At 44.7% G+C, this 14,098-nt stretch overlaps 3 protein-coding genes across 3 annotated transcripts in view; 2 read left to right on the top strand and 1 right to left on the bottom strand.

Moving 5' to 3' along the window:
- Window positions 1–14,098, top strand: part of LOC134224346 (hemicentin-1) — a 587,700-nt gene that overhangs the window by 133,213 nt on the left and 440,389 nt on the right. The window lies entirely within an intron of this gene.
- Window positions 5,518–6,470, top strand: LOC134224347 (uncharacterized). Its single transcript, XM_062703677.1, has 2 exons — window positions 5,518–5,542; window positions 5,595–6,470. The coding sequence occupies exons 1-2, from the start codon at window positions 5,540–5,542 to the stop codon at window positions 6,411–6,413; spliced, it is 822 nt and encodes a 273-aa protein (XP_062559661.1). The 5' UTR covers window positions 5,518–5,539; the 3' UTR covers window positions 6,414–6,470.
- Window positions 5,587–14,098, bottom strand: part of LOC134224345 (uncharacterized) — a 64,605-nt gene continuing 56,093 nt past the window's right edge. The window contains exons 2-4 of the mRNA XM_062703675.1: window positions 9,538–10,047; window positions 9,185–9,443; window positions 5,587–9,128 (exon numbers count right to left, since the gene is read on the bottom strand). Of these exons, the coding sequence (XP_062559659.1) occupies window positions 6,538–9,128; window positions 9,185–9,443; window positions 9,538–9,582 (2,895 nt within the window). The 5' untranslated portion in view covers window positions 9,583–10,047 and the 3' untranslated portion in view covers window positions 5,587–6,537. The remainder of the gene's footprint in view (window positions 9,129–9,184; window positions 9,444–9,537; window positions 10,048–14,098) is intronic.

Below are 14,098 nucleotides of genomic sequence, written 5' to 3'. Positions count from 1 at the left end.
CGTCTTAATTGTTTAAAGTCCAGTCAGTTTGTAATTGTCCTGGTGTTTCAAATTTATTTCTTGAATTTTATAAATTCTTCTGGTTTACGTTTGTTCTTCAAGAAACTGCAGAATGTGTAGCAAAATGTCTCGATTGGTTGTACGAAAAACAAAGCCTCACCCTTCTGCGAAACGGTGCTGAATCGAAATGTATCATCCGGAACGCCTGAATCACGTCGTCAGAATTTGCAAAATTTTATTCTCAATCCAGTTGAAACCCGGAATTGGGGGATAGCGAAGTTGGATTTTTCTCACAATCTGTACGTTAAACCTAACTTCGGAAGTGGTGCGCTGTTTTCATATCGCGAAGCGCAATTCAGCGCACCACTTCCGGAGTTAGGTTTATCGTACGGATTGTGAGAAAAATCCAACTTCGCTAGCACCCAATTTCAGGTTTCAACTGGATTGAGTATAAATTCTGGTTTAATTTCGCAGTACTACATCCTACATCTTTTCAGGTAAATTCATTTTCTGCGCCAAAATTCGTTTCAATTGGTAATAATGTTCTGAAAACTAATATGTTGAATATGTACATTATGTGGAAGATTTTGATTTGAAATAAGTATTGGTGGCTTAAGCGCCACTTCCGGGATCCGGAAAACCACCGGTCGAGTTCTTTTGCCCGACTAATACTCGACTTCTCTACTCAGGGGTCACCCGAACGGTTGCTGGCTGAAACTTAAAATATTGCTTTGCACCAAGTGCTTCTCCAATTTGGCCTCCCAAGTTACGTTACCCTCAAACTCTTCCAACCCGTCAACAAATCCCGGCAGAAATTATGCAAAGCGGACGATCAAAGTAGTCAACGGAACGGAACGGAAAAACTCTCAGCGATTACTTCAACTAAAAAACTACTCGATCTTCTTACTTACAATTCATGGGGTTTATTTGTTTCGGGTTGAACACATTTGGAATTGGTACGGAAATGGAAATGTTTATCTAGATCATGGGTTCCCAAACTGTGGGTCGCGACCCCTTAGGGGTGTCGTGAATCGATCATTGGTGGGCCGCAAAAACTAATTTTGATTCATACTTTTAATCCTATTTTGTACCACAAATCTATTCAAGGAATTCGATATGGATCTACGGAATTAATTGGTGACTAGAGTACAACCAATTTTATGAAGTCAATGGTCTTTTTTCGTTATCCGAAAAAGATGAAGTTATGAATGCTGGACAGAGACAAACACTCAGAAATAGAATAAAAAAGTTGCAGAGATTTTTGCAAATACAATACAATCAAAATCTTACTCAACTCCAATCCAAATCTTGTCTCATTACAGTCCAAATACAACCCAAATCCAACCTTAATCCAATCCAAATCCATTCTAAATCCGATCCAAATCCAATCCATATCCAATTCAAATCCAATCCAAGTCCAATCGAAATTCATTTAAACACCTATCCAAAACTAAATCAAATTAAAATTCAATCCAAATACATATCCAAATCGGATGTAAATCCAATTCAAATCCAACTTTGTTCCAATCAAAATCCATTCCAAATCCAAAATCAATCCATATCTAATCCAAATTCGATTCAAATTCAATCTAAACCCTAATCGAATGTAAATCAAATTCAATTTCAACCCAAATCAAAATCCATTCCAAATTTAATCTCAATCCAATCCAAATCTGATCTAAATTCAATCCAAATCTAATCCAAATCGAATACAAATCCAATCCAAATCCATTTCAAATTAAATTCAAATCCGATCTTAATCCAATCCAAATCTAATCCAAATCCAATTCAAATCTGATCTAAATCCAATCCAAATCTAATTCAAATCCAATCCAAAACCAATCCAAATTCAATCTAAATCTAATCCAATTCCAATTCAAATTAGATCCAAAGCCAACTCCAAATCGAAAGTAAATCGAATCCAATTCAAATTCAATCCAATACAAACCCAAATCAAATCCAATTTAAATCTATTCCGAATAGAATATAAAATTACTGAGATTTTAGCAAATATGTACAATGAAGAGGTATGAAACAATTTCAGCAATCTAACGCAAATTCAATTTTATTCACTTTCTAAAAATAAAGGCATTTGGTACCTGGTGGGTCGAAAGCAATATGGGATTCTACTAGGTGGGTCGCATATCCAAAAAGTTTGGGAATCTCTGATCTAGATCATGGCCATGTCTACACACTAGTCACATACCTGCGCAGGTTTTCTTCTTCGAAGACTTGCTGAGTTTCGCCGGCGCGATGGCGGCGAACTGGTTCGGAACGATGGCGTCGAATCTGCTCGTGGCGATGGCGGCGAGCTGTTCTCGACGATGGCGGCGACAAAAGAATCGCCTAGTTTCAGAATGGTGCGCAGCTGATGAGCCCGTGCAAATATGGCCGAACTAAAGTTGCGAAGTGGGTGGCGGCTGGAAGGCCTTCGATTTTCTCGTGGGAGCTGCGTCGACGGATGTCGCGCTTCCCGGGTTGATTTTCCCCTCCGGACAAGGGTCAACGTACCTCCGCACGGCTTCGCTTTTTACTGCTATGACCGCCCGTGATGAAATGAACCCTCGCCTTCGGTTCCAGTCCGGCACTGTGGTATGATGTATTTCACGCGCCGAGCTCTCCGAACGGTCCGGAACGTTTTGGACCACCGTCGATTGATTGGCGATCGACGGTTCACTTGTTGCTTCTCTTTTTGACGAAACTTCACCACACTCCGTATCGCTACCCCGAAGGGCGGACCTTGACGAGCGCACGGACTCCACAAAAAAACTCCTCAAAACGATAAAACGGCGGAAATGCCGTAAACCCTTTTCGTCGACTCCGGGTCGACTCCGAAATTCCAGCCCGTACCAAAAAAAAAGCGCCACGCGCTAGAAGTCCAACGCGAAACATAAATTAACATTTAAACAGACAACGAGTAGTTCGACAAAAATTTACTTTTTTAGTACACTATACTATTTAAAATTGAAATTTGCGAGAGTCGACTACACCGACAACAGAATAAAATCTACTGAACGAACGAAAAAAACTAATTACAATCACGTACAAAATCACTCCAATCACTTTAATTACCTCGACGAACTAAACTTTACTCAAATTCTCTAAATTAAACTCTTAAACTCGCAAAACTTCTAACTGCCAGCCGTTATGGAAGCGAAATGACCGAGTTTGAGTTTGTTCTTGAACAAGAAACCTTCTACAACAATTAACCCATTATTTAGCAATTGCGCCAATTTAAATTTCAAATGGCGACATAGAGTTCGCGCCTTCGGAAACTTCGAGCTAACTTTACTACATAGAACATTACAAAGTATCGTTGCCATATTGAATATGGCTGTCGTCATAGTACTCAAACATCACAACATTTAGTCGAGACACAAACCATGTCGACGAATTGCTTTCTCGTTGACACGTATCGAATTTAATTTGAATTTGAACATTATTTTACTTAAAAAGAAAAAAACGTCAAAAACTACAAATATTAAATTCAACTAAAATAGACGACACGTAAAAACTATTTTCAAAAACTTATTTACACTTGATTTTGCTTAAAAACGTTTGAAGCTACGAAAATTTACGTAAATTAAAAAAAAAAATAAAACGTTATAAGGTAACCACTTTCCTTTCGATGGGACTCGAACCCATGACCCTCAGTACGCTAGACTGGTTATTTTAACCAACTAAGCTACGAAAGACCTCCATCGGCCTTCGCAACTTGGCGGCTACTGAATGAGCCTGAGATTGCCAAATCGGACGCATAGTCGAAGCATTCACAATCCATTTTCGGTCGGATATTAGCTTGACCCACCAACTGGCAAATAGATGCGTAACAGGAGCAGCAAAAAATGCCCATTGATTGTTGCTTGTTGTCTGTTAAATACCCATCCGGGTGTTCTTCGAAGTGCTGTCGTCACCTATGGATCACATCACACTTGTTCATGAGAGGATTCCTTTTCGTGTCCTTACATATATGGTAGCCTGTGGCACGTTGACGCGAATCCGAGAAAGTTGCAATTGTCCGTTTCTAGTTTGCACTAGCGATCTTTCCTTCGTCGCGAAAGTCGTATCTTCTTGTGTCTGGTCTATTCAAAGTCGGAGAGGGATAGATCTGCCACCGGGCACTATGTGAGACCACGATCAAGCCGGGAAGACTTCGCCGTCAGGGAACCTTTTTATCGGGTCCATCACCGGAAAGTAGATCGAGTCGACTTCAGCACTCGTACGGTCACTCGCTGATGTGATTAAGCGCTTTGGATTTGCGCTAACCTGGAATACGCCAAAGAGATATGATGATTGGTGTGGGTTTTCGATTTACACCTTAGGGGAACTCCATATCGGGGTATATCTCCAGTTATGGATAGCTTCGCCCTCCAGTACACAAAATTCGGTGAAAAAAACTCCCCCAACACCAGCACTGGGCTAGTATGGTTGAAGCGATCCACAGTTGCTTCAGAAGATCTATTTCTTAATTCAAGCATGTTCTCATAGAAGCTTAACAGACTGCATTATCAAACTCCGTCGCACCTTAGTTCGGCGCCGCCTTCCACAACCCCATAACTAAAGCTAATGCTAGAAGGACAGCAATGTAGGCAACCTGGCGCTCATTTGCTATCGGCAAACCAGTCGGTGTGGAGGCGCTATTTTGGACGCCCTTACAAAGATCTCACCGTTTTAAAGCACAGTGTTTGTGCGGATGTGAAAAAAGAATCTACAAAATAGAAAGGGCACGGAAACGATATTGCCTTTCCTATTTAAAATGAATGCTCAATCAAACATGGTTTAGAAGTGCCGCAAATAGTTTTAATTTTTGATTTTCAGAACTCGCGATAAAACCTATTTTATGTGGAATTTTGTAAAAATAGTTTTTTAATGCCTGTTAAATGTCTGTCATATACATAGACGTGGGGATTCGACATTATCTCAACATAAATCTCTTTGAAACGGCAATGAATGCGTAATAAAATAAAGCTTATCTGGTGTAAATAAATATAGGCAAGGTATTTTATCGTCTATCCGAACAAAGACAACATTCTCATGACGCTTGCTAGATAATCATGTTCGTAGCAAAAATTCATGATGATATGCTAAAATTTCGTTTCAGCCAAAATTTATTTTTTCCGGTTCCTCGTCTACATACAGTCTATGTATTTAACTACATTAGTCTATGTAGTTAAATACATAGACTGTATGTAGACGAGGAACCGGAAAGAATAAATATTGGCTGAAACTGAAAAAAACTGTAACGTCTTTTCAAATGTTTGTCTAGATATGCATACGTAGAAACCAAATCACAATTGGTTGATCTTCACGTACAACTTGCATATAAACTTAGATACGGAACATCACTAAAATACTTACTATCGTAACAGATAAACTATCTCAATAAATAATTCTAAAACATGAGATAAGCGCATGAAACGGCATTGAGACATTCAAAAATTGCTCTACTATAGAGCATATAAATACAATTTTTCAGTGTTTTCGCCTATTCTTCAAAATGATCACATCAACAAAACACCTCGTGGCCTTTATTTTTTTCATGGTGAGTAAATCTAATAACTAGTATTCAAAGAATTCAATTTTCAATTTTATAGGCTGCAGTACTCCCAACAGCTCACCTTCAAACCGTGGGCTCTGACTGCAACGGAAAAACATTCCTTTGCACAGACGATCTACACTATCAAATCTGTTCGCCCTCGTCTTCTACCGAAGGAACTGAAACGACGGACTTGCAAGTCTATGAATGCGATACTTCGCAATACTGCAGCAACGCCAATACAGACGCATGCAGTTCATCAGCTTCTTCCACATCGACGGCCACAACTCTTGTCAGTTCAACAACATCCTCGGAAACCGTGTCCCAGTCATCGACCACCGACAATGGCAGCTCGACGACATCCTCCACAAGTTCTTCAAGTTCAACAACCATCGTCCCCACAACTTCCTCGGAAACCGTATCCCAGTCATCGACCACCGACGACGGCAGCTCGACGACATCCACCACAAGTTCTTCTTCGAGCTCAACAACAATCGACCCCACAACAACAGAGCTTCCGTTCAGTTGCGATCTGACCGGTCGTTATCCGCACAGTTCCGACTGCCACAAATACCACCTTTGCGTGGTGCTTCCGTTCTTCAACTACGACACGGTGGGGACCTGTCTGTTCGGCACGGTGTTCGATCCCGACTCACAAAGATGCACAGCTGATCAGAACAAGTGCCAACTGCAGCCGCAATCGTTCAACTGTACGTCAGCCGGACGCTTTCCGGACCCATCGGACTCGACCAGATATTTTTGGTGCCGCTGGAATGCGTTCAGCTCGAGCTACGAACTTATCAAAATGAAATGTCCTTTCGGAATTACATTCGATGCCAGCAAGGCGAAATGTTCAGGATTTTTCGGAAATGATTAATTTCACAGACAAGTTCCGTTTACCTCATGCTGATGATAATAAATAATTTTCAATTTATTTCCGCTAATAACTTTAAATTCGTGATCATAGTAATTGTATAAACCTCTACCAAAATCTAGAAACATTAACCGCACAATACTTCAACATCGTCCGTGCACAACTGCAGGGCGACATCGAACTGTTGTCCCTTCGGACACTTCAGCTTGCTCTGCTTGTATTTATCCTTTTTCTTGAGCGTACAGATGAAGTAACGGGCGCAGTTGTTCGGGTCCGGGAACGTCCCCTCTTCGGTGCATTCAAACTTGACTTTCGGCTTGACTTCTTCGACACTTGTGGAGTCCTCCGAGTTGTCTGGCACATTCACTGCGCCAGAGTCCGAGCTGGTGTTCGAATCAGCATCACTGTTTGCACCGGAGTCGTTGTCTTCGCTGGACAACAGCAGGGGTCGAGCAGGTGTGAGACACCGTCGTCGGTAGGCATCGAAGACTTGTCCGAGTGGGCAGTCCTGGTGGTACTGCAAATAGCCACCAAATACGTTCCAAACGCACCAGAAGTACTTGGTGTTGTCCGATACATCGGGGAACCGTCCGGGTGCTGTGCAGGTGAACTGTCCCGGGAAACACGGGCTTTGATCGGCAGTGCATCGTTGTAGTGTTGGATTGTAAGCCATTCCAAGCAGGCAGTTCTGTTCCAGCTGGTATAGACCGAAGGGAAGCCACAAACAGACGTGATATTTTTGGCAGTCTCGTGGATCTGGGAACCGACCCGACTGTTGGCACACGAAAGGCAATGGGGTTGTTGAAGGTGCGTTGGTTGTGGTAGAAGGTTGGAGGGTGGTGGTGGATGGTGCGGAAGCACTGGTGGAAGGAACGGCTGTGGACTCAGTTTCAGTTGCTGCAGAGCTTGATTCAGGTTCTGGCGATGCTTCCGTCGGAGCGACAGTTGTCTCTTGTGCAGGTTGTTCTGTTGAAGCAGGATTTGACGTCTCTGGAAGTGTAGCTGAGGGCGTGGTTTCTTGATTGGAATTGTTGTCGGTAGTTTCCGATACCGATGGTGACGATTGTGTTGGGCTATTGGTGACCTCTGGCTCATCGGTTGTACTCGCGGCAGATGTAGTTTCTGGAGCATTTGAAGCAGGAGCTGTGGTCTCTCCAGCATCGGTTGATTGCGAGTTTTCAGTTTCCCCAGTGTTGGATCCAACTGTTGTCTGTTGTGCTTCTGTTGTGGCTTCGGTGTTTTCGGAAGCATTCGATGACTCGGGAACGGCAGTTGTTGCTGGAGCAGCTGTTGTTTCAGGAGCTGTTGTAGTTTCAGCATCGGCAGTAGTTTCAGAAGGAACCGAAGATTCTGGAGCAACTGTGGACTCCGAAGCAGCTGCAGTTTCCTGGGCAGTGGAAGTTTCAGGAGCGGCAGTAGTTTCTGGAGCAACAGACGATTCTGTGGCAGCCGATGATTCTGGAGCAGCGGAAGTTTCAGGAGCGGCAGTAGTTTCAGAAGCGGCAGTAGTGTCCGGAGCGTCTGAAGTTTCCGGCGTTGTGGACGTTTCTGGAGCAGCTGAAGATTCCGGGGCAACGGTAGTTGCAGGAGCAGCAGTTGCTTCAGGAGCCACAGTTGTTTCGGGGGCGGCTGTTGTGTCCGCAGCAGTGGTCACGTCTGGATCAGCAGATGTTTCAGGAACTGCCGTGCTTTCCGGAGCAGCCGAAGTTTCCGGAGCAACTGACGCTTCTGGAGCTCCCGTATTTTCCGCAGCAGCTGAGGTTTCTGGTACTGCTGTACTTTCCGGATTAGTTGAAGTTTCCGGAGCGGCTGAGCTTTCCGGGGCTGCTGTACTTTCCGGAGCCTGTGTATTTTCCGGTGCAGCAGAAGTTTCTGTTCCAACAGATGTTTCTGGGACGACGGAAGCTTCCGAAGTGAGTGTTTCCGGAGTAGAAGAAACTTCTGGCGCAAGAGTAGTCTCCGAAACTGTAGTCGTTTCAGATGCTACTGATGTTTCTGTTTCGACAACAGCCGTAGTATCAGTTGAAACGACACCACTATCGGTGGTTTCTGAAGCAACGGTAGATTCGGAAGCAACTGTTGATTCGGCATTGGCAGTTCCTTCAGAAGCAGCCGTAGTCTCAGGGACGGTAGTAACTTCAGCAGCAACTGTTGTCTCCGAAGCAGGCGACTCTGTGACCGATCCGCCGTCTGGGACGTTTGATGATGTTTCAGGTGCATTTTCTTCGGGATTGGTGGCTTCTGGTTGAAGTTCGTTCGCCACAGTGGTAGCCGCTGCTTCCGATCCAGTAACATCTGTACTTGATGGTTGAGTTTCTTGACCTGCAACTGTTGTCTCAGGCGCCGCATTATCTGTTGTGCTGACCACCTCCTCAGGTGCAGCAGTTGAATCCGATTGCGATTCTCCGACAGAAACGGTAGTTTCTGGTTGTGCTTGCTCTGGCAAAGACGTTGATTCTGGTACATCAGGAACTGCTGCTGAACTTACTGTTGTGACTGGTTGAGCATCTGGAGCATCAGTTGTTAAAGGAGCAGCGGTTTCACTAACCGAATTAGTCACAGTTTCTTCTGTTGCAACAGAACTTTCCGGTGCAGATGTTTCACTCGGGGAGCTGGTAGTTGGAGAATTCGTTTCAAGTGATACCTCACTCGTACTCTCCACTGGAAGATCATTGGATGGAGGGTTCGTTACGACTTCATTCACTTCCGGTACGGGCTCTACAATAAAAAAAACACATAAATTTGTTTCCACTGCCTATTAAAGAAAATCTTACCTGTTTGGGGTACTTGCTCCGGAGTTACCACCTGAGGGGCGGCAGTGGATGGCGCAACATGCGAGTCACACTCAAATTGGCCCGTGTTGCTGCAAAAGGTCCCCCGTGGACAACTCTGCGCCTCAGTGTCTACTGTTTCTGTCTTCCCAGCTCCCAAGTCGATGCAAATTTGAAACCGTCGGTCGTCTAAGCAGAGGTAGTCCCTCCCATTGCAATCCGTTCCGGCGGCCTGGGAGCGTGCTGTTCGAAGCGTAATTATCTGAGTTGCGAAAAAAAGAAGAGAGCAAATACACTTTTGATTATTGACACTATTCTTCGCAGACTCAATGGCACTGTTTCTTTTTTTAACTCACCAGCACGAGAAGCTGCACGACGAGGAGTTTCTTTAAGTTGTCCATAGTAGAGAGTTCTTTGACTGCAAATTAGACTATGATTTATTTTCAGTGCTTGATGCTCCAACCTGGTAGAAGTTGATTCGTTCGAATGTGATAAGTAAATGGCGTTGGATGTTGAACTTGGCCAATTTATAATTCAATTGTCTCTCTGCTGGTGTTTCCTTAGTTTCTAACCACAGTGATAACAACAAGATATCTTGCTAATCCCCGAAAGCTTCAAGCTAGTAGTGCCACAATCTGAGATAAGATACGACATCCTTCTCTTCCCTCGACATCTTTATTTCTCCGAATGTTGTCATGCCATATCTGATCTGTTTGAGTATAGTTGCCAAGATGTACCCTTCTTGATAAATCTCACCTGTTTCATTTCTCTCCGATGTTTTTCGTTTCAGGTAAACAATAGAATTCACTGCAGTTACAGCTGTTTACTAACTGCGGCTAACCAGCTGATTCATGGGCTCGACCTGTCTGGAAAAAATTCCAAGTAATTACGTTTATAAGGTATTGTATTTGTTCTATTATATGCAAAAAGATAAAATGTGAGTCACCCCATTCATATCTTGGACACGCATTTGGGTTCTGTCTGTGTTAATTCGAAATAATTTCGCATGTAAAATTCACTTTGAGAAAAAATATACTTGAATGGATAGAATGAACATTGCCAGGAGTTATTCGGATCGTTAATTGCTTTTCCGATCTGCGCCATCCAACCCAATCCGATAGTAAACGATGGACAAGTAACTAGTACCGTCATCTGGGGGGAAGATGGTCATTTTTAAGACTAAACATGCAATAACAATGTGTGTTTACATTTTAAATAGAAACAAATATTTTCAAAACATGTACTGCTATACGTTGCAATAATCAACAACTTTAGTTAAAATAAATTAAATTATCACACATTTTTTGAGTAATCTGGTTTGGGGTAAAGTTGATCAAGACAGCTACCATCTACCAGAGCTGCGGCAACACACACGAGCTGGGAACAGCTTTCATAGTGATGGGCGATATGCAAAGGCGCGTGATCGGGTGGTGGCCGATCAATGAAAGAATGTGCAGGTTGAGGATCAAAGGCCGGTTCTTCAACTTCAGCATAATCAACGTCCATAGCCCACACTCCGGAAGCACTGATGATGATAAGGACGCATTCTACGCGCAGCTGGAACGTGAGTACGACAGCTGCCCAAGCCACGACGTCAAAATCATCATAGGAGATTTGAACGCTCAGGTTGGCCAAGAGGAGGAGTTTAGACCGACTATTGGAAAGTTCAGCGCTCACCGGCTGACGAACGAAAACGGCCTACGACTAATTGATTTCGCCGCCTCCAAGAATATGGCCATTCGCAGCACCTACTTCCAACACAGCCTCCCGTATCGGTACACCTGGAGATCACCACTGCAGACAGAATCACAAATCGACCACGTTCTGATTGATGGACGGCACTTCTCCGACATTATCGACGTCAGGACATATCGTGGCGCTAACATCGACTCTGACCACTATCTGGTGATGGTTAAACTGCGCCCAAAACTATCCGTCATCAACAATGTTCGGTACCGACGACCGCCGCGGTACGACCTAGAGCGACTGAAGCAACCTGATGTCGCCACTGCATACGCGCAGCATCTCGAGGCAGCGTTGCCAGAAGAGGGTGAGCTCGATGGGCCCCTCTTGAGGACTGCTGGAATACAGTCAAAGCAGCCATTAACGACGCAGCGGAGAACAACGTCGGGTATATGGGTCGAAGTCGACGGAACGATTGGTTCGACGAAGAGTGCAGACAGATTCTGGAGGAGAAGGACGCAGCGCGGGCGGTCGCGCTGCAGCAAGGTACCCGGCAGAACGTGGAACGTTATAGACGGAAGCGGAGACAGCAGACCCGCCTTTTTCAGGAGAAGAAACGCCGCTTGGAAGAAGCGGAGTGCGAGGAGATGGAACAGCTGTGCCGTTCTCAAGATACACGCAAGTTCTATCAGAAGCTCAACGCATCCCGCAAAGGCTTCGTGCCGCGAGCCGAAATGTGCCGGGATAAGGATGGGAGTATCTTGACGGACGAACGTGTGGTGATCGAAAGGTGGAAGCAGCACTACGAGGAACATCTGAATGGCGCTGAGAGTACAGGCAGTGAAAGTCAAGGCAGCGGAGGAGATGACTACGTCAGTTCAGCGGACGATGGAAGCCAACCAGCCCCCACTTTGAGGGAAGTTAAGGATGCCATTCAACAGCTAAAGACCAATAAAGCAGCTGGTAAGGATGGTATCAGAGCTGAGCTCATCAAGATGGGCCCGGAAAAGCTGGCCACTTGCCTGCACAAACTGATAGTCAGAATCTGGGAAACCGAACAGCTACCGGAGGAGTGGAAGGAAGGGGTTATATGCCCCATCTACAAGAAAGGCGACAAACTGGAGTGTGAAAACTTTCGAGCGATCACCATCCTTAATGCCGCCTACAAAGTGATATCCCAGATCATCTTCCGTCGTCTGTCACCATTAGTGAACGAGTTCGTGGGAAGTTATCAAGCCGGCTTCGTTGACGGCCGCTCGACAACAGACCAGATCTTTACTGTAGGGGAAGGGGGGGCAAAATGCCCTAGCTAAGCAAACACTGATTTATTGTCTTATTTGTAACGATATTCATGGGTATTTTTACATTATGCAACAGTTAAACAAGATAGCTAGTTGATGCCATTCAAAAATTGTCAAAAATCTCAATCATATTGATAATATTCACATTTCAAAAAAGAGGTGATATTCTGTTGCCGGAAAACTCATGAGGCAAAACGCCTTTTAGCTGGCAACTACTAGGGAACAAAGTACCATGCGTCGGCGAATCAGCATTGTAGTATGGATAGTGAATGGAGACGCAAGTACATTGTAGGTTAGCGCCACTAGGGCGTTTTGCCTCGCCAAAATGTTAGATGTTTCTTCAATATGTGGAAATTTTCGGTTTTTCCGACCTTCCCACACACTATTTTGAAACTTTTTTCGCCTAACCTACATAATTTTAGATCTAGTTTTGTTACGGCCATCTTAATGACGGTAAATATGACGGAAACCACAAAAGGCGTTTTGCATCAGGGGGCGTTTTGGGGCCTCTTCCCCTACGGCAAATCCTTCAAAAATGCCGTGAACACCAGGTCCCAACGCACCATCTGTTCGTTGATTTCAAGGCGGCATACGACAGTATAGACCGCGTAGAGCTATGGAAAATTATGGACGAGAACAGCTTCCCTGGGAAGCTTACCAGACTGATCAAAGCAACGGTGGATGGTGTGCAAAACTGTGTGAAGATTTCGGGCGAAAACTCCAGTTCGTTCGAATCGCGCCGGGGACTAAGACAAGGTGATGGACTTTCGTGCCTGTTGTTCAACATTGCGCTAGAAGGTGTCATGCGGAGAGCCGGGTGTAACAGCCGGGGTACGATTTTCAACAGATCCAGTCAATTTATTTGCTTCGCGGATGACATGGACATTGTCGGCCGAACATTTGCAAAGGTGGCAGAACTGTACACCCGCCTGAAACGTGAAGCAACAAAAGTTGGACTGGTGGTGAATGCGTCAAAGACAAAGTACATGCTTGTGGGCGGAACCGAGCGCGACAGGGCCCGCCTGGGAAGCAGTGTTACGATAGACGGGATACCTTCGAGGTGGTCGAGGAATTCGTCTACCTCGGATCCTTGCTAACGGCTGACAACAACGTTAGTCGTGAAATACGAAGGCGCATCATCTGTGGAAGTCGGGCCTACTACGGGCTCCAGAAGAAACTGCGGTCGAAAAAGATTCGCCACCGCACCAAATGTGTCATGTACAAGACGTTAATAAGACCGGTTGTCCTCTACGGACATGAAACATGGACAATGCTCGAGGAGGACTTGCAAGCACTCAGGTATTCGAGAGACGGGTGCTTAGGACCATCTTTGGCGGTGTGCAAGAAGACGGTGTGTGGCGGCGAAGAATGAACCATGAGCTCGCCCAACTCTACGGCGAACCCAGTATCCAGAAGGTAGCTAAAGCCGGAAGGGTACGATGGGCAGGACATGTTGCAAGAATGCCGGACAGCAACCCTGCAAAGATGGTGTTCGCTTCCGATCCGGCAGGTACGAGACGGCGTGGAGCGCAGCGAGCGAGATGGGCAGACCAGGTGCAGAACGACTTGGCGAGCGTGGGGCGTATCCGAGGATGGAGAGATGCGGCCTCGAACCGTGTATTGTGACGTCAAATTGTTGATTCAGTGTTATCTGTTTAGATGTTAACTAAATAAATGAAAAATGAATGATCAAGACAGCTCTACTAAAATCATTATGACCTAGTAGTCAAAATACACTAGGTTATTTGTATGAATGTTCAATTTACTACGTAAAGAAGTCTACGAAGCCAATATTTGAGACAAAAATAGCGTCATTTATGACTATCTCTCTCTTTCTTCCACAAAATACATTTTTATGAATATAATCGAAAAACTCGGATTTCTACCTAGCGGTAACATTACTTGAACGGATAATATTGTTGACTACCGTTTC

This window comes from Armigeres subalbatus, chromosome 3, assembly GCF_024139115.2.
Source record: "Armigeres subalbatus isolate Guangzhou_Male chromosome 3, GZ_Asu_2, whole genome shotgun sequence".
In the NCBI taxonomy this organism is placed as follows: domain Eukaryota; kingdom Metazoa; phylum Arthropoda; class Insecta; order Diptera; family Culicidae; genus Armigeres; species Armigeres subalbatus.
Note: the sequence above shows the minus strand (reverse complement) of the source record. Positions and strands in the feature narration are given on the sequence as shown.